Raw genomic sequence first — 19,203 nt, forward strand, 5'->3', positions numbered from 1 at the left:
TAGTAAGGTATGGTTGATCACATGGCTTATCGATAATGCTGCGGAGCCGTGGGCTGCTTTGGGGTCCACCGGTGGTTGTTGATCTCCGACTCTCTCTTTCTTCCCCCACCACAACACCAACAGAGAATCTGGGCCTCGGAGCGCTCAACCTATTACGTACCACATCTCTCCTATCCTTGCTGAAATATCCACAAGCGAGGATACCAGCAGCATGAGCGAGCTCCTCGACTACATCCTCAAGAACGAGGATGCATTCAGAAGGTACTTAACATCCCAAAACCCACCTAGCAAGGCAAACACAAAGCAAACCAACCTCCAGGCTGTTGCATGAAAGGCTAACAACAACCATCTCTCGCCCCAGAAACCGCCTCCCATCCCTCTACTCAGACTTCGCCCTCCAAAAGAAGACAAACCCCGATGGCTACGCCGTCAACGTTGCAGCATGGGAACAGGCCCTGAACCATGCCGCAAAGCGCGGCCACACTTCATCCCGCGGTGTGCGCGTGCGCTCGGGGTCTACAAGCTCCCAGAAGAATAGCGCTTCTCGGCGCAAGAAGACCGATCACCTCATTCTCCGCACCGACGAGTTACTTTTGCGAGACTTGGAGCTGTCAGACCTCGGCAGGCCTGTGGCACTGGGTGCTGTCTTTGTACGTGCTTGGGCACGTCATTGTCTTTGACTAGGGGAATTGTGCTGATTCTAGGCATTTTACAGAATGAGGCGATGCAGAAGAGGAATATGGTGCCGCTGCCGATTTACAAGACAGATGCTGGCTGTTTAAAGAAAAGCCAATGGCGTATTATTGATCCCAGCGCTTTGAGTCCTTGGAATGTTATGAGTTGGGGGGGTTCGTCAGTTGAAGGGGGCTGTGATTGGCTCCGATGAATCTTCACCTAAATTGCAGGTACAGGAGTTGGTGCTGGTTGAAAATCTTAAGGTGAGATTTCCCTCTATTGCTAGTGGACTGCTGCCACTTACTATACTAATCACTCTCATGTCGTTATCAGGAAGCCTCAGACTTGGTTGTCAAAAGGGCTACTGGGGACAAACCATCTAAGCTTGATCTTATATATTCTAAAGAAAGCTTCGTCGAGCGATTCTCAGACGTATTGCACGATGCGACAGAACTCTCAGATGCAGATTTTGATGTTCTTCTAGTGTATTTGTCTCGCGACTCTGGCGTGATATCATATGATGGGAAGGTAGGTGGAAGCTATATACAGTGGGTCTGAGGATTGTTTGCTGATAATTGCAGACAATTAAATTCAAGTCTGCAGGCGACTCGACAGACATCACTCAGCAAGATTCGACCATCGCTTCAATCAAGACACTTGTCTCGACGATAACGAGACAAGTCGAGGGCCTCGAAGAAAAGATTGCCGACTTAACGGCCTCCGCAAAGACGGCCCTCAATAATAAGAATCGCATCTCGGCTCTTTCCGCTCTCAAGTCCAAGAAGTTGGTCGAACACAACCTGCAACAACGGCTCAATACACTTGCGCAGCTTGAGGAAGTATATTCCAAAATTGAGCAAGCTGCTGGACAGGTGGAGATCGTCCAGGCCATGGAGGCAAGCACAGGTGTTCTTCGTAGTCTGCATGCACAGATCGGTGGCGCAGAGAGGGTGGAGGATGTCGTTGAGGAATTGCGCCAGGAGATGACAAAGGTGGATGAGGTTGGTAGTATTATGGACGACGCTGCACCGGTGATCGACGAGGGCGAAATCGACGACGAGCTGGAGGCAATGGAGCAGAGAGGCCGCGAGGCCGAGGAGGAGATCGAAGCGGAGGAGACGCGGAGAAAGTTGGCCGAGCTGGACAGCCTGAAGGAGGCATCGGGCGAGGTGTCTCGTCAAAGGCAAGCGGACAAAGATACAGAAGCCCAGCTGACCAACAGGCTTTCAAACCTGTCGGTCGAGGAACGCCCGATGGAAGCAAAATAAGGCAATTATCCAAGCACCGGATTTCCATGCCGGTAGTCTGTCTTGGATTATGCCTGCTACTCAGCCTGACGGATCGAACGAACGACGAGGCTCAATGGTTTGATTGCTTTCCACGGGAATACCGTTGTCAAATGGAGCTTCCATGGATGCAACGGGTGCGGCGGAGCCTGTTGCTGATTCACCTGTGGATTTCTCAGACGCCCCAGGTATCGTCGATCGCACTTGAGTATCGCTCTTTATGCGAGCATTTGCGATCAGACGCTTAAAGTCAGTATCGTGGCTTGCGGACCACCCGGCTGCATCAAAGTCCTTACGCATAACAGCAGTGTTCGTCGCAAATGGCGATGGACCGGCTGCGTGTCCACCTTGAGTCCGCTCCCATATGTCTAACTCTTGCAGTAAGGCTCTTTTGGTTTTTGGAATCCTGGAATCACAATTGGAGTTCCATAGATTCATCCATTCTGTGTGGCGCCGTTGGAGCAACGGCCTTGGCCCCCATTCAGGAATTCCTAACTCTCTCAATTTCTTCCGTAGTAAATTATCCTTCAGTAGGGAGTAATTTATAGCGGGTAGCCTCTCGGGACCTTTGCCGGGTGAACTTTGGAGGCGATTCGGTTGAGGCTGTAGGGAACTATACGCGACACTCGATTAGCCTCAATACCCGAGCTCTAGCCGATGCTCGATACATACCTGAAGGCAGACGATTTGGACGCTGGTGGAGGCGCAGGCTTTACTCCTTGGCAGGTATCGAGGTGGGAGAATACTAAGTGGGCTTTCATCCTGCGCTGGCAGATCGGACACGCGACCATACCGTCATCTGCAGCAATGTGAGATTCGTTCAAATGCGCGAGGAAAAGCAAAGGTACGAACCAGGAACGTATTCTTCTTCCCCTTCGTCTTGACTATCGTCTATCACTTCGACGGTCTCCCGCACCACCGGCTCAGGGTTCGGTGCATCGTTCTCAGTCCGTTGTGACCTTGTCCGGGCGCGACGTGGGCTGGCTTGCACCACTGTGACTTGCTCCCTCACGTCCACGTCCACGCCCACGCGATCGACCTTTCTCTTTTTCGGTGACGGCTCACGTATCGTAGAATCCCCTTCCTTCAGACGCGCTGTTTCCTTTCTTGCGAGGTCAAGAACACTTTGTCGTGCATTTTGAAAGGTCTCGACGAACTCTTGAACCGCCCAGTTGCGACGCAGCTTTAATTCCTGATCCGAGCTCCGACAAACTGGACACTTCCCTTCAGTGCTGAGACATCGACGAATGCAAAGTGAGCAGAATGTGTGCGAGCAGGAGGTGATAACCGGGTTGTTAAAGAAGTCCTTGCAGACTTGACATCGCAGTGAGGACTCGAGAGGTGCGAGAAGGGAAAGTGGGGTCTCTAGCCAGTCTGTAGAGTCGGGCACATCAAAAGAGTCCATCTAGGCAATATCAGGGGCCTGCCTACCGGACAGTCCAACAGCGCCGGTCTGCAAGATATCAATATCAAATGTCGCGGAGTGAACGATGCGTCGCGCAAGGCGGAGTGGGCACGCCAAGACCCGCTGACTGATACGCGTAAAGTGGTGGGCACGCGTCAAGCAACTTGAGAGCTTCCGAGCTTCAAAGCACCATGGACTACAAGATGTATCTCGCAGAGAATGTCCTCAATGAGAGGCGCACGGTATGGTTGCAGCTTTGGAGGGTTCTTATAGTCCACTGATAATTGTCTCTAGGTCACTTACCGTGCTCTGAGCCGCGCGCTGAAAGTACACGCCACTAAGGCCAAACAGTACAGCCTTCGCTTTTGTCCCCTCGATGAAAGAAAACCCGAGCTAATCTTTCGAATCTAGAATGCTCTATGAGTTCCATCGCAATGAAAATGCAAAGAAGCCCCAAAGTGTCCACGCAACATACGTCATCTCCGGATTCCAGAAGCCACCGGCAGCAGAGACCCCCGTAACGAACGGCCATGCGAAGGATGCGGACGAGGTCATGCAGAGCAGTCCCTATCTGCCCAGCTCGATACCGAATCAAGACGCCTCTTTCGAGTCGCCGCGTGTGATGTCTATCATCATTGCCCGGGAGGAAGATTTGGAGGGTACGTTGGGCACCACAATCACTGCTGGTGGCCCGGGAACTCTTATGCTGACACTTGGAACTATATGCAGACGCGAAATCAACCTTCCACTCGATCTCCACAATCCATGTGTACAGCCTTCAACCTACTGTACTTCAAGATCTCAATACATTGACAGATGTTTGCCGGGAAATTGCGACAGCCCATGCTCAGGACGATCCTTTGGAATGTGGTGGACAATGGGGCATGATTCAGAATCGCAATGTGAAGGTCCGTCTGAGCTTCAAACAATCTTTCAAGGAATTTATGGACGCATATTAATGATTACCGGTGTAGCGACGGACTGGAACGCGCCCTCCTCCCCTGCCGCGCAGCCCAAGTCCGAACCGGTGGTCCCTAAGGCTAAGGCTGAACCGGCAGTCCCAACAAAGCGGCCCTTACAGAAGGAAGAGTCAACGCCCCAGCCAACTTCCGAAAGCGAATCTCAATCATCATCGAAGCCTGCTGCAAAGACCGCGCCTAAGCGCGAGAAGAGTAATCTTTTTAGTTCGTTTGCCAAGGCTAAGCCTAAACAAAAAACATCGACTCCCGCACAATCAGTTAGTATCCCTATCAACTCTCGAATTGTGTGTTTCTCTTATTAACTCTGACTTTAATCTAGACGGAGCCGAGCCAGGATGGTCAGTTTTACCGCGACTACAAATCGTACGCTAGCTCACATATCACAGTTGTATTGGATGATGCCTCCGAGGAAGAACAGGAGGAGCTTTTCCCAGAGTCTGGTGATAAGTCCGCATCTGCTAACCGCGAGAGCAAGAAGGATCGCGAGGATAAGCTCAAGCAGATGATGGAGGACGAGGATGCCGATGGTATGTTCCCCAGCTTCTGTGAGGCCAGTCACAAATTACTCATAGAAGTATAGATGAAGAAATGCCGGATGCCGACGAGGAGCCTGAACGAGAACCGACACCTGTCGAGCAACCCCCACCTCCCAAACCCGCCGAGCTTAAGGAAGAAGTCACCGTACAAGGTGGGCGCCGGCGTGGCAAGCGACAGGTCATGAAGAAGCGGACGGTGAAGGATGAAGAGGGGTACCTTGGTAAGTACAAATATCATCATCTAAGCCCTTGTCCAGCCACCATCCTTACCTTTACGCAGTCACCCGAGAGGAACCTTCATGGGAGTCATTCTCCGAAGATGAGCCGGCACCGCCTAAGAAGAAGCCGGCTGTTAACGTACCCAAGGGCAAAGGCCCGAAGGCTGGACAGGGGAACATCATGTCATTTTTCGGCAAAAAGTAATCGATCGCATATGCACGGAGTATAGGAAGTTAGCCACGAATGGAAGTTCGCTCAGCATTGACCCGGTGATGAAGTTGGCACGGAGTATACATAGTTGTGGTCGTCGTAATCTTGTATGGTGTACTTTGGGTGTAGATTCAATCAAAACACCGCCGATCACTTCTCCGCATTTGTGGGGACGTGGTGCAACGGTCCCTCTCATCCCCCTGGACGATGTCACCTCGCGCCCACAATTTCCCCGAGATCAATAACATCGGAAGAGCAATGCGGGATCGAGCGTATGTACTGCAGCCTTCCTGGGCTCGGCAATTGAAAGGAAATGAAGTGGAGGAATGCGTGACCCAGCCTGGTTGTGATCGACACCAAGCTATGCCTCCCCTCTTATTTACCCCCAACCCCCAATCCCACCTTGTCGGGCTTTCTTTACTCACCTCACCTCGCCTGTCATGACCCTCTCTACGTTGCTTGTCGGTGCGCTCCTGGCCTCTCAGGCTAGTGCGATTCCTGGACGCGACAATCCTGCGATCCTTAAACGAGCATGTCCCGACTACACCTCGTACGCTTCGACGCCGCAGTATGTACCTCACTTATAGCTAGATCGCAAATAGCTAGACTAACCTCTCACAGTGGCCCTTACAGCGACGGTCCTTTGAAATTGCCTTTCCAGCGACCCGCTGAGGCATGTCGTACATTCAGCTCGCCCTCCGTCGAGAAGGTTATTGATGATATGACCTCGCGCCTGGTCGACAAAGACCTTGCGCAACTTTTCCGGAACGCCTTTCCGAATACACTCGATACCACAATCAAATGGCATGTCAATGGATCCAGCTCAGCAACTTCGAAGCGTCGCGTCAGGCGCGATGGTGCGGACTGGAGCGGTGTACAGACGTTTATTGTAACAGGCGATATCAATGCGGAATGGTTACGTGATTCCACCAATCAACTGGCCAACTACCAGAAGCTGGCCAGCGATGACAAGAGTCTTTACACCCTGATTCTCGGTGCTATCAACACGCAGGCTGAGTTTGTCATTCAATCGCCTTACTGCAATGCCTTCCAGCCGCCCTCCATTAGCGGTGTGAAGCCCGAGAACAGCACCCAGCAGGATACTGTGCACCCCACATACTCCAAGAATTTTGTATTCGAGTGCAAATATGAGCTCGACTCCCTAGCTCACTTCTTGTTGCTGGGAACCGAGTTTCATGAGAATACCGGGTCTACCGAGTTTCTAACCGATCGCTGGTTCATGGCGCTCAAGACTGTTCTTCGTGTCATTGATGAGCAGTCACAGCCTACTTTCAACTCCAAGAACCAGTTTGTCTCCAACCAATATACCTTCCAGCGCGAGACCAACATTGGAACCGAGACTCTCAACCTGCAAGGTGTTGGAAACCCCCTCAACGAGGGTACTGGCCTTATCCGGAGTGCTTTCCGCCCTAGTGACGACGCCACCATCTTGGGCTACTTCATCCCGCCTAATGCCATGATGTCTGTTCAGCTGCAAAAGATCTCTAAGATCGTTAAGAAGGCCGGAGGTCATGATGACCTGGCTGATGAGTTGGAGCAGCGCGGCACGAAGCTTGCTGCGGCCGTGAAGGAACACGGAATTGTGAGCCACGGCAAGTACGGTGATGTGTATGCCTTTGAGGTCGATGGCTATGGTTCACGTATTCTCATGGATGACGCCAACATTCCTTCCCTGTTGTCTCTGCCTTATCTCGGCTTCGTCGACAAGAGCGACAAGGTCTACCAGAATACTCGCAAGATGATCACCGACAAAGCCGGTAACCCCTACTACCTGGAAGGTCCTGCTTTCCACGGTATTGGTGGTCCTCACAGTAAGTTTTCACGACACAGTGCACTTACTCCTCGAGCTCCCAGCTAATTCATTTATCGCAGTTGGTCTCGAGAACGCCTGGCCCATGTCTCTGCTCATGCAAGCGCAGACCTCTGACAATGATACCGAGATCATGGAGTCCATCAACCTCGTCCGTGACTCGAGTCTCCTTGGCCTTGTGCACGAGTCGATCAACGTCACCAACATCAAGACGTATACCCGCCCGTGGTTCTCCTGGGCTAACTCGGTTTTCGCCCAGACCCTTCTTAAGGTCGCTTCTGAGCGACCGCACCTGATCTTTGGGGAGGATGCTGAGCCTTATAATATCTAGTAGTACACAATCCACCTTTTATTAAGGCCTGGAGTTTACTTAGAAGTTCTCACAGAGGGCTACGGTGTATTGGACCTATCCATGGCAAATATTATTTACGAGTCAAGAACAACTTATTTCCTTCGTGGCTTTCATTCAACATAAAATGTTAAACATGGCACGGTACATTTCTTTTCAGAACTTGAAGTTCCCCGCTTAGCCACATCTCCCGAGGTCAATTTTCAGCTCCGTAGTAATGTGCCATTCTCTCTTAATATTTGCACTTTCAATGCTTTTCCCGGGAAATAAATAGCCCCGCCTAACGACTTTGCACACTGCTGGCATACTCTGTGAGATATTTATTTCTATTCAATTCAGGGTTCTATCTTGAACCTAATGCAGCCTAAATATAGATCGCAATGGCTTTGCGGGCGTTCCCCGTCCAAATGTCACGCCTGGCCCGTAGCGAGAACAAAGGAGAGACAGTGTACACTGTAGGTAGAAAAAATGAAGTTGAAGAATGGTCTATCATCAAATGGAATAAATCGGGTACTAGTAATCTAGCGTTCAGTTATCGACCAGGATCGGCGGATTGGCGCATGATATGAGCCAAGCTGCAGTCGCCTAGGGAATTTTTCATGCGCGCAAGACTTGACGATTGGCCATTACGGCCAGCAGAAGCTGACTCCGCAGAGACCAAGGTGAATTCTGGGCTGTACAGTAGTAGGCCACCACTCACAACACAACACGCTATTCAGAGTCTTCCTTGCACGGATCCATTTTAGTGTTTTGGTTTCTGCTTGGACGCAACCACCCATTTCAGTGGCCTCCACACCCCACTTTCTAGTTACGCCGCTAGCTAATGTGGGTTACGGTCACTGCTAATTCGCCAGTCAAGGGTGAGTGTTCCGACGACATATACTCGTAATCACTTGAACGAAACGTATAAAGCCCTTGGGCCCAATCCATAGTCCATTCCATTCAATCATCGGGACTTTTCTCAAGTTTCTTCCTTTTAAAAGATAATCAAGAATTGCTAGCTATTTCACTCGCATTCTGTGCATTCCTCTAGCACATGAACACCATATTTGAGATGACTCCATCTTTTTCATCTGTCGCGGCGGAATCAGCGGGACTGCCAGTGGACTTCGGGGCAAGCAGCGATCTAGATCTAGATCCAGATCATCTGCTAGTATCCTTCGAGGACCCCACTCATCATAACGAAGTCCAACCTCCTTCGAAGAATCAGTATCTTACCGATCACTTCAATGGGTGTTTCCAAGGGCATTATTTGCCTACGGGTGGGATGAACGAGATATCCCCAGCGTGCACCTGCCGCAATACCAACGCTACCATACGGAGGGTCAATGACAACAATCACACTATCCGTCAATCGGGGCATCGCAAGTCCCTACTGCCTACTGCCGTCCCACAAATGATTGCCTCTCACGAAAATCTACCTTGCCTTCGGCCTATTGTTGGTATTGGATACTCGACGGGAATTCCCTCACTCACGCCTCCGTCAACACTTGTTTCAAATCCAGGCCATCCCTATCAGTGTGGTGATTCCTATCAACCTGGATCGGGTTATATGTGAGTTTCAGCGCTGGCCCCAGGGTTACACGGCTCCAGCTAATTCCTCTAGTGATTCCGAACTTGATCCGCCTCGCATATTCCAGTGTAAATGGGAAGGCTGTCCATATCGCGGAAACTTCACCAAGCTCCCGACCCTATGGCGACATATACAATCCACACATATCTCCCCCGACGAGTATAATTGCACTGAATGTGGAAAGACCTTTGGTCTTGGTCGAGGTGATAAATTCAAAGTTCACATGAAGGTTGCCCATTCCGAGTCGAGGCTAGCTAGGGACGGAAAGGACAACCGCTTTTGTCCATTCTAAAGCCAGATGGCTGCCTCTATTCCTCTCAATCATTTCTTTTCATTTTGATTATTGCTTTCAAAGTTAGTCTCAATTATTGCCTGCGGTCAATTTTTTTTATTGAAATGATTCTATTGTCGGTGCTTGCTGTTGCATTTTCTTGTTCATATGGTCATTATCTTCACCGTTTCATTATCTCCATTTGTGCTGATGCATCTTTCTAGGAAGAGGCTTCTTTTGATAGAAACATAGGTTCGCCCGGAGAGGTTAAACCACAGCTTTGTCTGAGGCCCCAAGGGTTGGCAATGCTTATCCATTAGTAAAAAGGTCATTTCAAACACGAAGATGTTAATTTCCGAATCGTAGTTTAAACAGGCGCTGACTTAAGCCAGTGGCTCACCAAATAACGGGAAGTGGGGATATGGTTCCAGTCACGGCCCGCCTTCCATGCGGGCGGTTCTGCCCCTGGTTCGGAGCGGGAAGTAAAGCTTGAAACGAGTCCACTCGGCATACCTGGTACTCCGTACAATATAAGGCTAAGCAAGTCTTAAACTCCGACGAGATGGCTATCAAAGTACTCACGATCGGTCTTGGAACTCGGACTAGGATTGGAAGTGCAGATCCCGCTTCAGATCTGCATGAGTCTGCTCATGCTTGCGGGGCCTAATGACGTAATGACGTTGTCCTGGCTAGCTTTTAAGTAGCCAGGGAAATCGAATAACCAAATGAAAGAAGGGAGAATCCCCTCTCCTCAAAAATGAATACACTGGCAGATCGTTTGGAGCACAGCCACAGAAGTGAGGCGTCGGGGCTTTGGGCGCCGTAAGGCTTTGTTTGCTGAGAACACAATCCGGTCTCAGCCACCGTGGGTTCTGGCCCAACGTTATGAGATAATTTGGGCTACGGCGTTGTAACCGATCGGAAATGCAAACTAATAAGAAGAAATAGAATCAAAGCCTACTGGTTTGCCAGCCACTTTGATAATTCCATTGGATAAACCGAATAAGGCTATCCCTTTTTCGTCGTGTAGATTGAAATGAGATGAGGTTGGGTGGACCAGGAAAACGAAGCCTTGACATGTCACCTTTCATGAAGGTGGCTGTGGCTGGGGGAGTTACTATCCAACCCCATACGAGTATGATGCATTGATTATGATGTCAGTGGGTGTTGTGATTTGCAGAAGCATTGCTACCCAATACGGAATACCCCTCTCCCAACCCTTAATCCCCAACTCCACCAAAGTAATGGACTTTCAATTCATATTGGAGACGGATGGGACGGTTTGTCGAGGCAAACTTTCTTCAGAAACAACCCAGTTTCACCCTTGACCCGGTGGGCACTTCAGGGTCAAGAGCCCAGAGGAAATTCACCTCGAACCCATGATGGAACCCCCGAAGGTTATGTCTGTTTATTCGCAGCATATTTGCCCGAAAAGGAACGGTACATGTTGAAGCTTCTCGGGGTCGGTCTCAACCAACCTGACTGAGCAAGGAGCCTGTCACATAGAAGATGACATTGAGAGACCTAGGCCAATTCAGGTCTGGGAAAGGTGCCTGGAGAGCGATGCCTAGCAGGCAATGCGGTCAACAGGAACTGGGAATCGAGGCAGTCTTCCATTGACCTTCGACGCCCGGGCGGCCATGCGGGTCATTAAGAACCCTTGGCTCAACCTACAAGCCTCTCTGGGTTTATACCCAGGGGCTTAGCATCTGGGTACCTCAACCCCCCCCCCCCCCCCCCCCTTCCGCGGTCGTTTGGCTTTTGACCAATGCATATATGAATCTCAGTCTGTCCCCGGACAATTTGCGCAAGGGATTGCTTCACAAATGCACGAGCTCATGCACGAGCTCTTTATTACATAGGTACCTACCCCTGCATTGGAACTTTTACTTAGCCTTTGATACTTACTTATCTTGTCATTAGTACTCCGCGTCATGTCTTCCAATCTACCCACCATGCAAAGTCCGCCCGAAGAAAGTGTTTGTAAGCTGGTCTACCCGATATTTGTACAAAGTGACGATCCAAATGTCCAAGGGTATAACGTGTGGTTCAATCAAAACCATATGCCGTTCGACGTTGTTCCATTGTATCCCGTGGCCCAAAACGTCACGACAACGACTCCCACTCCATTGAATAATTCACTATCCGCCGCACAGCTTTCTTTTGATTCTGGCGCCAACCCCCAAGGAAATATCCAACCCCAGATATTCTATACTTCTGTTGGACAGGACACCCCTACAGACCCTGGATTATCTACCCACCGCTACTCTACAATAACTAGCCCTTCAGCCTCTTCGGCACCATCCCCGGGCCCATCTACTCTCCTACACAATCCAAGGAGATACCACTGCCCTAGCTATCGTCCTGAGGTGCAGGAAGCCAGGTAGGATCCCAAACTCAAATTGAATCTACTATTCAGATTTGAGGATTTAACTTGATTCTCATAGCGGAAGCCAAGCCAGGCCGTCTCCTCGTCATAGGTGCGAATGGAAGGATTGTGCCGACACCAAAGGGTTTCGAAGCCTACATGTTCTCGCGAGACATGTAAGCGAACAGCATATCAAAGAGACTATCAAATGCCCTAATCCCCGATGTCAAAAAGAATTCAAGAGGCCTTACATGCTTAAGCAACATCTGAGCAATCATCACAACACTGCTCGAACAACGACCGCGCATACCTCTACTAATTCCTCGGCTGATTCTTATGTTTTCCCCTCTGATACATCCCTCTGAGGCGTTGTCGGAGCTGCCCCGTCCTTCTTTTTATCATTACCACGGGTTCCTTCTTAAACGGTTGGCCTCAAGGCCAGGAGATATTAGCCTGTACATTCTTCTAGTTATATGTTTGTTTGTTTGTTATTCAATTTCTGAAGCGAGGACGCGAGGGCGCGAGGGCGTTTGGTCATGTCTTTCTCTCATTTTGTCACTGCTGGCGTTCAAGGTAACGGGTTGAACTATTTGCGTTCCTTTCTTTTGACCTCACTGAGTTACGATTGAAAATATATTTTGAAATAGAATACAGAAAGGATGGAGCGCACGGTAGACGTCGTCAGTGCCAGTGGCTCTATTACTATTACAGTGGCGTTGCAAAATTTTGAAACCCCATGTTGACTGTTCTTGTCTCCGCCGTCTAATCGCGGACTAGTAGCTACCTGGGATGGAATAGATTGGCCTATCTATTCCATCTCAGGTAGATATTAGTTTCCCATTAGAAGGCGGTAAATAATGCTGGGCAATATGGGGTTTCAAACTTTTGCAACTCCACTGTATGCTCGGCTTGTATGCTGTTGTCACGGTTGCAACGAAGTCAATCTTATGTATTATACTTGTATTGTTTTCTCCTTCTAGCCTCTTGATACTTTTATTCGGCTTTCGGTGTATTTACAGAGTCGAGGAGAAAAGCATTCATGCCATATCATTCCTTTTCAGGGTCCACACAGCTTTTCGTATGCCTGAAACCTGGAGCTAGTAGTCAGTTTGCTGTTCTTCTGAGGTGCATCGCTATTCGAGGACTTTACATGAGTGACCTCGTAAGGGTGGTAATTATGTGATCTTTGAGGCACGATTTAAAATATCACTTTGTCTAATTTTACTAACCGCCTCGGTACCTTGCTTCTATTATAATATCGAGAGGCCTCGAGCTTTCAGGATTCCACTCGGGGAAGGCCTAATCCCGCTAGAACCCTTTGGGGTCCAGCCTCCTTCCATGCATCAAATTGACTCTGATTTGCGATGTAAACCGATCCAATCATGCCTGGTGAATTTGCACTGAGTCCCCTGTACAACTTATTCTGTCGAGGAACAACCACCATCCATCGTTTTGTGAGTATCCAATTATGGGGACACGGGCCCTCATTGATCTTCAAAACCTCGCGTGTTTGTCGCAAAAGCCGTAGATATATTTCCATGAGCTGCTGGCTGGTCCTCTCTTGACCCTCCGGTGGGTCTTCGAACCTCTGCAAGAAGTATACGCAAGACGGCGTACCTGTTTGGGACTCAGGGTCGTAGTCTGGAAAGAACCTGAATCCGTCTGCATATCCATCATTGGCACCTGGGGCTGGAATGACTTGCAGATGCTTATGAGCTCTACTAGACCCCGCTGTGACTGTGCAGTTGAAAAAAGCAAAATGCTCTACTTCAAGTCCACACACAAGACTCCATGCGGCCTCCATGTCCTCGGCGTCAAGCAATTCATACTGTCGACGATATGAATCAGTCGTCAGTAGAAGTAGCATCGGTCGGAAAACCGGGAATTTATTGATCACGAGGAAGTGAGTTTCATTGATTCTGGTGATGCAGATATCTGGGTGATCGAATGCTAAATCACTTCCAGGGCCGAACGTTTCGGGCTGCGCATCGGTGCCATCACCGAGGTTCGACTGGGCGCTCTTGAAGGGCTCGCCGGCCTGTGGTTTCTCGTTGAGTGCCTCAACCACATTGAAACAAAACTATATCCGCATTAGTGTCGACAGCGACGAGCTGGGATAACGATGAGAACAAACAGTCATGCCGCTGTCAGTAACGACGACGGGGTGGCTAGGTTGGTACTGAACTATGCCATTCGAGACAAGCCGATCGAATTTGGAGCAAATTTCATCATAACTTATATCGAGTGGCATCTTGAAGTCCAAGGAGTGAGGTCTTGTTTGCGATGAGGCTGAGGTTGAGGCTAACAGGCTACGAACAAGCGGTGGGCGGAAAGGGCGGCGACCCCTCAACCGGGGCCCCCACTTCCACTTCCAAGGTTGGCCGAAGAAACGACCAGGACAGACATAGGATTTAGTGAGTGCAATATTCATGGATTCTCAAAGGCAGACAAGAGTGATTCAAATAGAGCACAGTCTCGTTTTAAAGTCCTAGTAACACCTACTCCCAGCTGAGAATCTCGACCAAGCCTGAATAGTGCATATCATCGGGAAATACACACGTGCCTTGATGGGTCCTATTTAGTTGGTCGTGGTTGGCTTCTTTTTCACTAGTGCTTACCTTGTTGCAAATCTAAGCCTTAATTGTCATGTGTGCCGAATCCCTTGCCACACGACTTTGGATTCATGATACGGTGAGATATTCAATGATGTGGAATACTTGAAAATTTACGTATCTCGGTGAATGACCCAGCGATGGTGGAAACAAACAATTGACTGACCTTGAAAGCCGATGGTTTGTAGATAGAATGAATGTTTCCTCACCTTTGTCGGTAGATTCGGGATTTTTGAACAGCGACCGGTGTATTGTTCCTGTCACCCGAGAAGTGTACCGGAGGAAGCCATCAAGCTATGCCTAAAATGCCTTGCGTTGTCAGACGACATCCAATCGCACTTTCGTCTCCTCATAATACTATCTGCCGTGGCAATAGTCTCGAAGCCCCTCCTGTACGCAGCTTCTCTCTGAATTATGTTTCACCCTTCTCTCTGCGTCTGAAAATACCCAATATTTGAGTTTATCTGGTCTCACACCGAGAGTCGTTAAAGCAAGCTCAATGACAGAACTTAGAGACCCACTCAGTCGGGCCGAGACTGGGGATCTGGGCAAATTCTCAAAGCTGGAGGCTTCCCTTGTAGAGACCAAGGTTGAGCAACGTCCTAATTCAAGAGCACAAAACGATATCGATCGCCATGCCCAACAAACCGATCTGAAAGTCAATGAATTGGACTTTGACTTCGATGTTGGCGTAAATAACTATCCACTTGGTAATCTCGGATCTCTTCAACAAGTTTTTGATGCTGTGCAATGTCATCAGCATTTACGAAAAGCGGAAAATTTCTCTCTTGAAAGCAATGTTGAGTGTTTGCATGTGGACTCGCAGAGAGCAGGTGGGATGAATCTCATAACCTTTGAGCTCAGAAACATACTCATATTATGCAGAATGGCGAACATTGACTGCGCAGGGAATGGGTGACTTTCTGCAGGTGATTTTGGGACCTCACCAAATCGAATCTACTCCAAGGACAAAATCTCACATATCATTCTTACTAGTAGAACTTCGATTCCAGTCGAAAAACGAATTTGCCAGATTATACCCCATCAGAACGCAGACTTCTTGTGTTGTGAGGGCATCCCAGCTCGAAATCTTGATTCTTTTACTGACCTGTTTAGTTTCGTACCATTGGTGCCCAGTGAAAGAACCTCCTTCGGTGTACGGGCTCTAGTGACACAAGATAATACACAACTACTTATTAGTAGCCTGCAAATTAATCCGCTGTTTGCCTTAAACCTTCTCGGCCGACCGGACTACTGGGCACCCAAATCGCATTGGGAGGCCGACAACGATGGAAAGTTGACAGCATGTGGTATGTAACTATCATGGGACACAAACTCCGGACGAACTTCAGTTGACAGATAAAGATTTGTTTTGTCAACACCCACGATGGAATCTTCATGTTCAAGGATCTCCTTTATCGGTATATTCACGCCATGATCTCACTCGCAACTTAACAACATATCATCATATCCCACAACGAATCTGACACATCCGTCAATACGCTCAAATCGATTCTTAACATTGCAATTGATACTGTCTCGACATCAAGCAAGGCAGCTCTTTTCATGGATGACCCCTTTGACATTCACGTTATCCTCTCCACGTTATCATTGGAAGCTTCTAAACATCACGTCGCACGGTTCCGACGCTTCATGTGGACTCAGATCAATAAGGTTAATGATCACCTTGCTGGCCTTGAGGCTAGCGACCGGGCCAAACTTGGAGATCTAACCAAACAGCTCCAAATAGTCTCCCAGAATGCAGACTCTCATATTGCAAATGCCGACGTTGCTATTTTCACAGCATCTGCGATCCGAGAAGCACATTCACGCCTCAGCTCTTGGCTCCCCAACTCCAGACCATTCATACAGCAACGTGCCCAAGACTCCATATCATATGTCATTTCTTCGATGGAAAAACAGAAAACGTGGTTTCTTAATTACAAGCAACGGAAGGATAGTATCAGCTCCTTGGTCTACAGTCTTGTAACGCAGCAAGATGCGGCCAATAACATCCAGATTGCGCGCAGCATGAAAGAAGACTCGACATCAATGACTTCAATTGCTGTTTTGACCATGGCATTTCTACCGGGAACCTTCGTTGCGACCGTAGTTGATGCCGATATATTTGGGGCTTCTGTCAATGACAAGGCATGGCTTATCTGGTTGACGATTACAGTACCTTTGACCCTAGCAGTCATGATCTGTTGGTGGATCTACCAAAAGTCAAAAGAGCCCAAAAGTACGGTAAAATACACGTTGAATGATAAGGATAATGTTGGGTCTATCGTCAAAGGAAGACGAATAAGTTCGCTTCGAAGACGTAGTGCCTTCAGCAGTTTTTCCTTTCGAGCGGGAATCAATCGTGAGAAAACCGCCATCAGCGATCAGATACCATAGGAAAAAAATCTCGAAAATATTCTTATGCCAATTCAAATCCATAGGGTGAATGAGAAATACATCCCAAGAACAGCTGGCGAGAAGCCCCTATAGAGCCTGCCGAGTCAAGTCTTCCAAGGCTGCAATACTCCATCTTTCGGACTACTCCCAGCTGAATTCGAACTCGTCCGGTGAGCTGGCTCTAATCCTTCTCTAAGCCTGGGGTGTTTCCAGATATGCAGGTGGCAAGATATTTTCCAGGGTCGCCTTGATTTGGAGGGCCAAAGTTCGCGAGTGCCAACGTTGCAACTGAGTGTAGCCGCCCATTACCCAAAAATTGTCCAGGCGCGGGTTACGCTTCCACATCCCCGGATTTCACCTTCAGCATCGACTCCCCATGTCACCTCAAGACGTGCGACAATCTCTTCTGGCCCAAGTACTTTCTTGCCTTCGACCTTTGAAGCCCCAGCACCCAGGATCTCCGCACCTGTCTGACGCAAATTCCCATCTGCGAATCCAGTACACCACACGATCGCATCAGACTCGATAACACTCCCGTCAGAGAACTGGAGGCCAGTCGCTGTGTACGCGACAGGCTCAACATTAGCTTTTACCACAATCTTCCCGTCCTCGATCAGCTTGGTGCCACCAACATCTACATAGTGTCCACCAGCTCGCTCGAGAAGGTTATGCATAAGCGCTTGACTCGGATCACTGCTGTCAAGAGCCGGGAAGCCAGCTGTCTTCAATGCTTCATATCGATTGGGTTCTTGGGATGCGAATAATCTGAAAAGGTTGCGGGCAAGCTGTCCATCTACAACCGTGGGGAGCAACAGGAAACGATTGTCCGATGCTTCCACGCCAGCGTCATAAGCGCCGAGACTCATCTTGTGGCAAACATATTGTAACGGAACCATATAAGTCGGTGTTCGAACGTTCATCGTTGACTGGAGCCCTGCTGCATGGCAGTCCTCTAAAACATCAAATGCCGTGTTCGCAGATCCGATGACGACGACAGACTGATATTATTACAATGTCAGTTTTCATTTCATGGAGGGAATCATCTCTCTTGTGTCTCGCCGATGTGAGCTCACCTTGATACCCTTGTCATTTAAGTCCATTCCACTCTTAAACTGGGCGGAGTGAATACTCGTGCCCTTATAAAGTTTCTTTCCTGGAATATACGGCATGTTGGGCTTTTGCGATCCGAAGCCTGTTGCTAGAACAAGCTGCTTGGAAGAGATCTTTCGCTTTCCCGCAGGAGTATCAATCTCAATATCCCAGCGCTCGGTCGACATATCATATTGAGTGGACTTTATTTCCGCCGATGTGATGATATTCAGATTAAACGTCTCGACATAGCGTCGGACTTGCGACGCAAGCTCATCCTTTGACAGCAAGTGGGGAGCACAGAGCTCCTTGTCATAGCCTAAGTGTCAATATTAGCCGTGGACTACTGGAAACATCAAGAACGCAAGATTTTACACAAAAATGGCATTTCACAGACGGTCGTCGGGATGTGAAATTTCAGGCAGTCATAGCGCAGGGCCCAGTTATCGCCAACTTCCCGAGTGCGTTCGGCCATGACACTTTCGACTCCTAAAGCCTTCAGACGCGCAGAGAGCGTAACAGCCCTAAGCAATGTTAACATCAAGCTTTAGATCAAGCAGAGTTCTTGAGTGTTCACGTACGCATTGCCGCCACCGATGATGAATACCTCTGTTTCCACGCTCTCCGATGCACCCAAATCCTTTCCGGGTGCCTGGAGTAATGATTCATCCTCCGCCTGAATATCCAAGCTCTCGAGTTTCGTACTCAAAATCCATATCTTCCAGTCAATCTCTGGCTTACCAACTTCCGATTCGACTTCCACCGGCAACAGCATCATCTTTCCGCGACATGTTGCGGCAGGCGATTGTGTTCGAAAGACAATTGGACAATCGATAAATTGCTATTGGTCTAGATCAGGCCTATCATTCTTGAATCCCTATACGTGCGTGCTTTTAAACTTACAAGGACTGGTGTAGCGGGAAGGAAAATCGCCGCACCGTCGATCGAAATGCCATTCTCGATCTCTCGTAGTTTATTGGTCTTGAGTAGCGCCGCGGCTATGACCCCTGGGGTGCTGAAAGTACGCAAATGATATGTCAAAGCCAATATGTCTTTCCAATACGCCTGCCTCGCGTAGAAGCAATCTGTCAGCGAATCTGCATCGCGATTCGCCAGAGCAACATTCAAACGATCCAATAAGGCGTTCGCCTTAATAGTCGCTTGTTCTCCAGCCATGAAAACGAGGTCTACCAGCTGCGGAGCAAGTGAGGGGACCGGTTGTTCATTCATCATCGTCCGAAGGTCCGCCTGCGGGGGGGTACTCCATCTTTCCATCTGGACATAGGTGTCAATGATGAGATCATTCAAGAGGTTGTGACGCTGTGCTCTACTCACTGATAGTCATGATGGGCGGTAGTTCTGTAACAAGTGATGCAGAAGTCTTGCGGCATGGGATACA

The 19,203-nt window shown here is 49.1% G+C and overlaps 7 protein-coding genes across 7 annotated transcripts; 4 read left to right on the forward strand and 3 right to left on the reverse strand.

Moving 5' to 3' along the window:
• Positions 1-211: 211 nt before the first annotated feature.
• On the forward strand, positions 212-1,943 carry N7481_008143 (putative vacuolar sorting protein SNF7 family protein; the record flags this gene model as incomplete). Its single annotated transcript, XM_057267362.1, is given in 6 exon segments — positions 212-261; positions 362-650; positions 716-821; positions 841-938; positions 1,009-1,203; positions 1,257-1,943. The coding sequence occupies 6 exon segments, from the start codon at positions 212-214 to the stop codon at positions 1,941-1,943; spliced, it is 1,425 nt and encodes a 474-aa protein (XP_057121563.1).
• A 60-nt stretch (positions 1,944-2,003) lies between these two features.
• Positions 2,004-3,366, reverse strand: rad18 (E3 ubiquitin-protein ligase RAD18; the record flags this gene model as incomplete). The annotated part of the gene is made up of 3 exons (XM_057267363.1): positions 2,004-2,574; positions 2,634-2,760; positions 2,814-3,366. 3 exons carry the CDS (start codon positions 3,364-3,366, stop codon positions 2,004-2,006), a joined length of 1,251 nt encoding a protein of 416 aa, XP_057121564.1.
• A 191-nt stretch (positions 3,367-3,557) lies between these two features.
• N7481_008145 (uncharacterized protein) lies at positions 3,558-5,305 on the forward strand (the record flags this gene model as incomplete). Its single annotated transcript, XM_057267364.1, has 8 exons — positions 3,558-3,608; positions 3,661-3,716; positions 3,778-4,025; positions 4,096-4,278; positions 4,341-4,603; positions 4,666-4,873; positions 4,927-5,103; positions 5,163-5,305. 8 exons carry the CDS (start codon positions 3,558-3,560, stop codon positions 5,303-5,305), a joined length of 1,329 nt encoding a protein of 442 aa, XP_057121565.1.
• Positions 5,306-5,751: 446 nt separating this feature from the next.
• N7481_008146 (glycoside hydrolase family 125 protein) lies at positions 5,752-7,473 on the forward strand (the record flags this gene model as incomplete). The annotated part of the gene is made up of 3 exons (XM_057267365.1): positions 5,752-5,879; positions 5,933-7,143; positions 7,205-7,473. The coding sequence occupies 3 exons, from the start codon at positions 5,752-5,754 to the stop codon at positions 7,471-7,473; spliced, it is 1,608 nt and encodes a 535-aa protein (XP_057121566.1).
• A 5,506-nt stretch (positions 7,474-12,979) lies between these two features.
• Positions 12,980-13,954, reverse strand: N7481_008147 (putative phosphorylase; the record flags this gene model as incomplete). Its single annotated transcript, XM_057267366.1, has 2 exons — positions 12,980-13,783; positions 13,838-13,954. The coding sequence occupies 2 exons, from the start codon at positions 13,952-13,954 to the stop codon at positions 12,980-12,982; spliced, it is 921 nt and encodes a 306-aa protein (XP_057121567.1).
• Positions 13,955-15,881: 1,927 nt separating this feature from the next.
• N7481_008148 (uncharacterized protein) lies at positions 15,882-16,715 on the forward strand (the record flags this gene model as incomplete). The annotated part of the gene is made up of 1 exon (XM_057267367.1): positions 15,882-16,715. One exon carries the CDS (start codon positions 15,882-15,884, stop codon positions 16,713-16,715), a length of 834 nt encoding a protein of 277 aa, XP_057121568.1.
• A 305-nt stretch (positions 16,716-17,020) lies between these two features.
• Positions 17,021-19,149, reverse strand: N7481_008149 (Monooxygenase; the record flags this gene model as incomplete). The annotated part of the gene is made up of 3 exons (XM_057267368.1): positions 17,021-17,713; positions 17,789-18,123; positions 19,140-19,149. 3 exons carry the CDS (start codon positions 19,147-19,149, stop codon positions 17,021-17,023), a joined length of 1,038 nt encoding a protein of 345 aa, XP_057121569.1.
• Between the last annotated feature and the right edge of the window lie 54 nt (positions 19,150-19,203).

Source organism: Penicillium waksmanii (assembly GCF_028829765.1).
Source record: "Penicillium waksmanii strain IBT 27052 chromosome Unknown utg000007l:1.0-4314555.0:1.0-4317578.0, whole genome shotgun sequence".
In the NCBI taxonomy this organism is placed as follows: domain Eukaryota; kingdom Fungi; phylum Ascomycota; class Eurotiomycetes; order Eurotiales; family Aspergillaceae; genus Penicillium; species Penicillium waksmanii.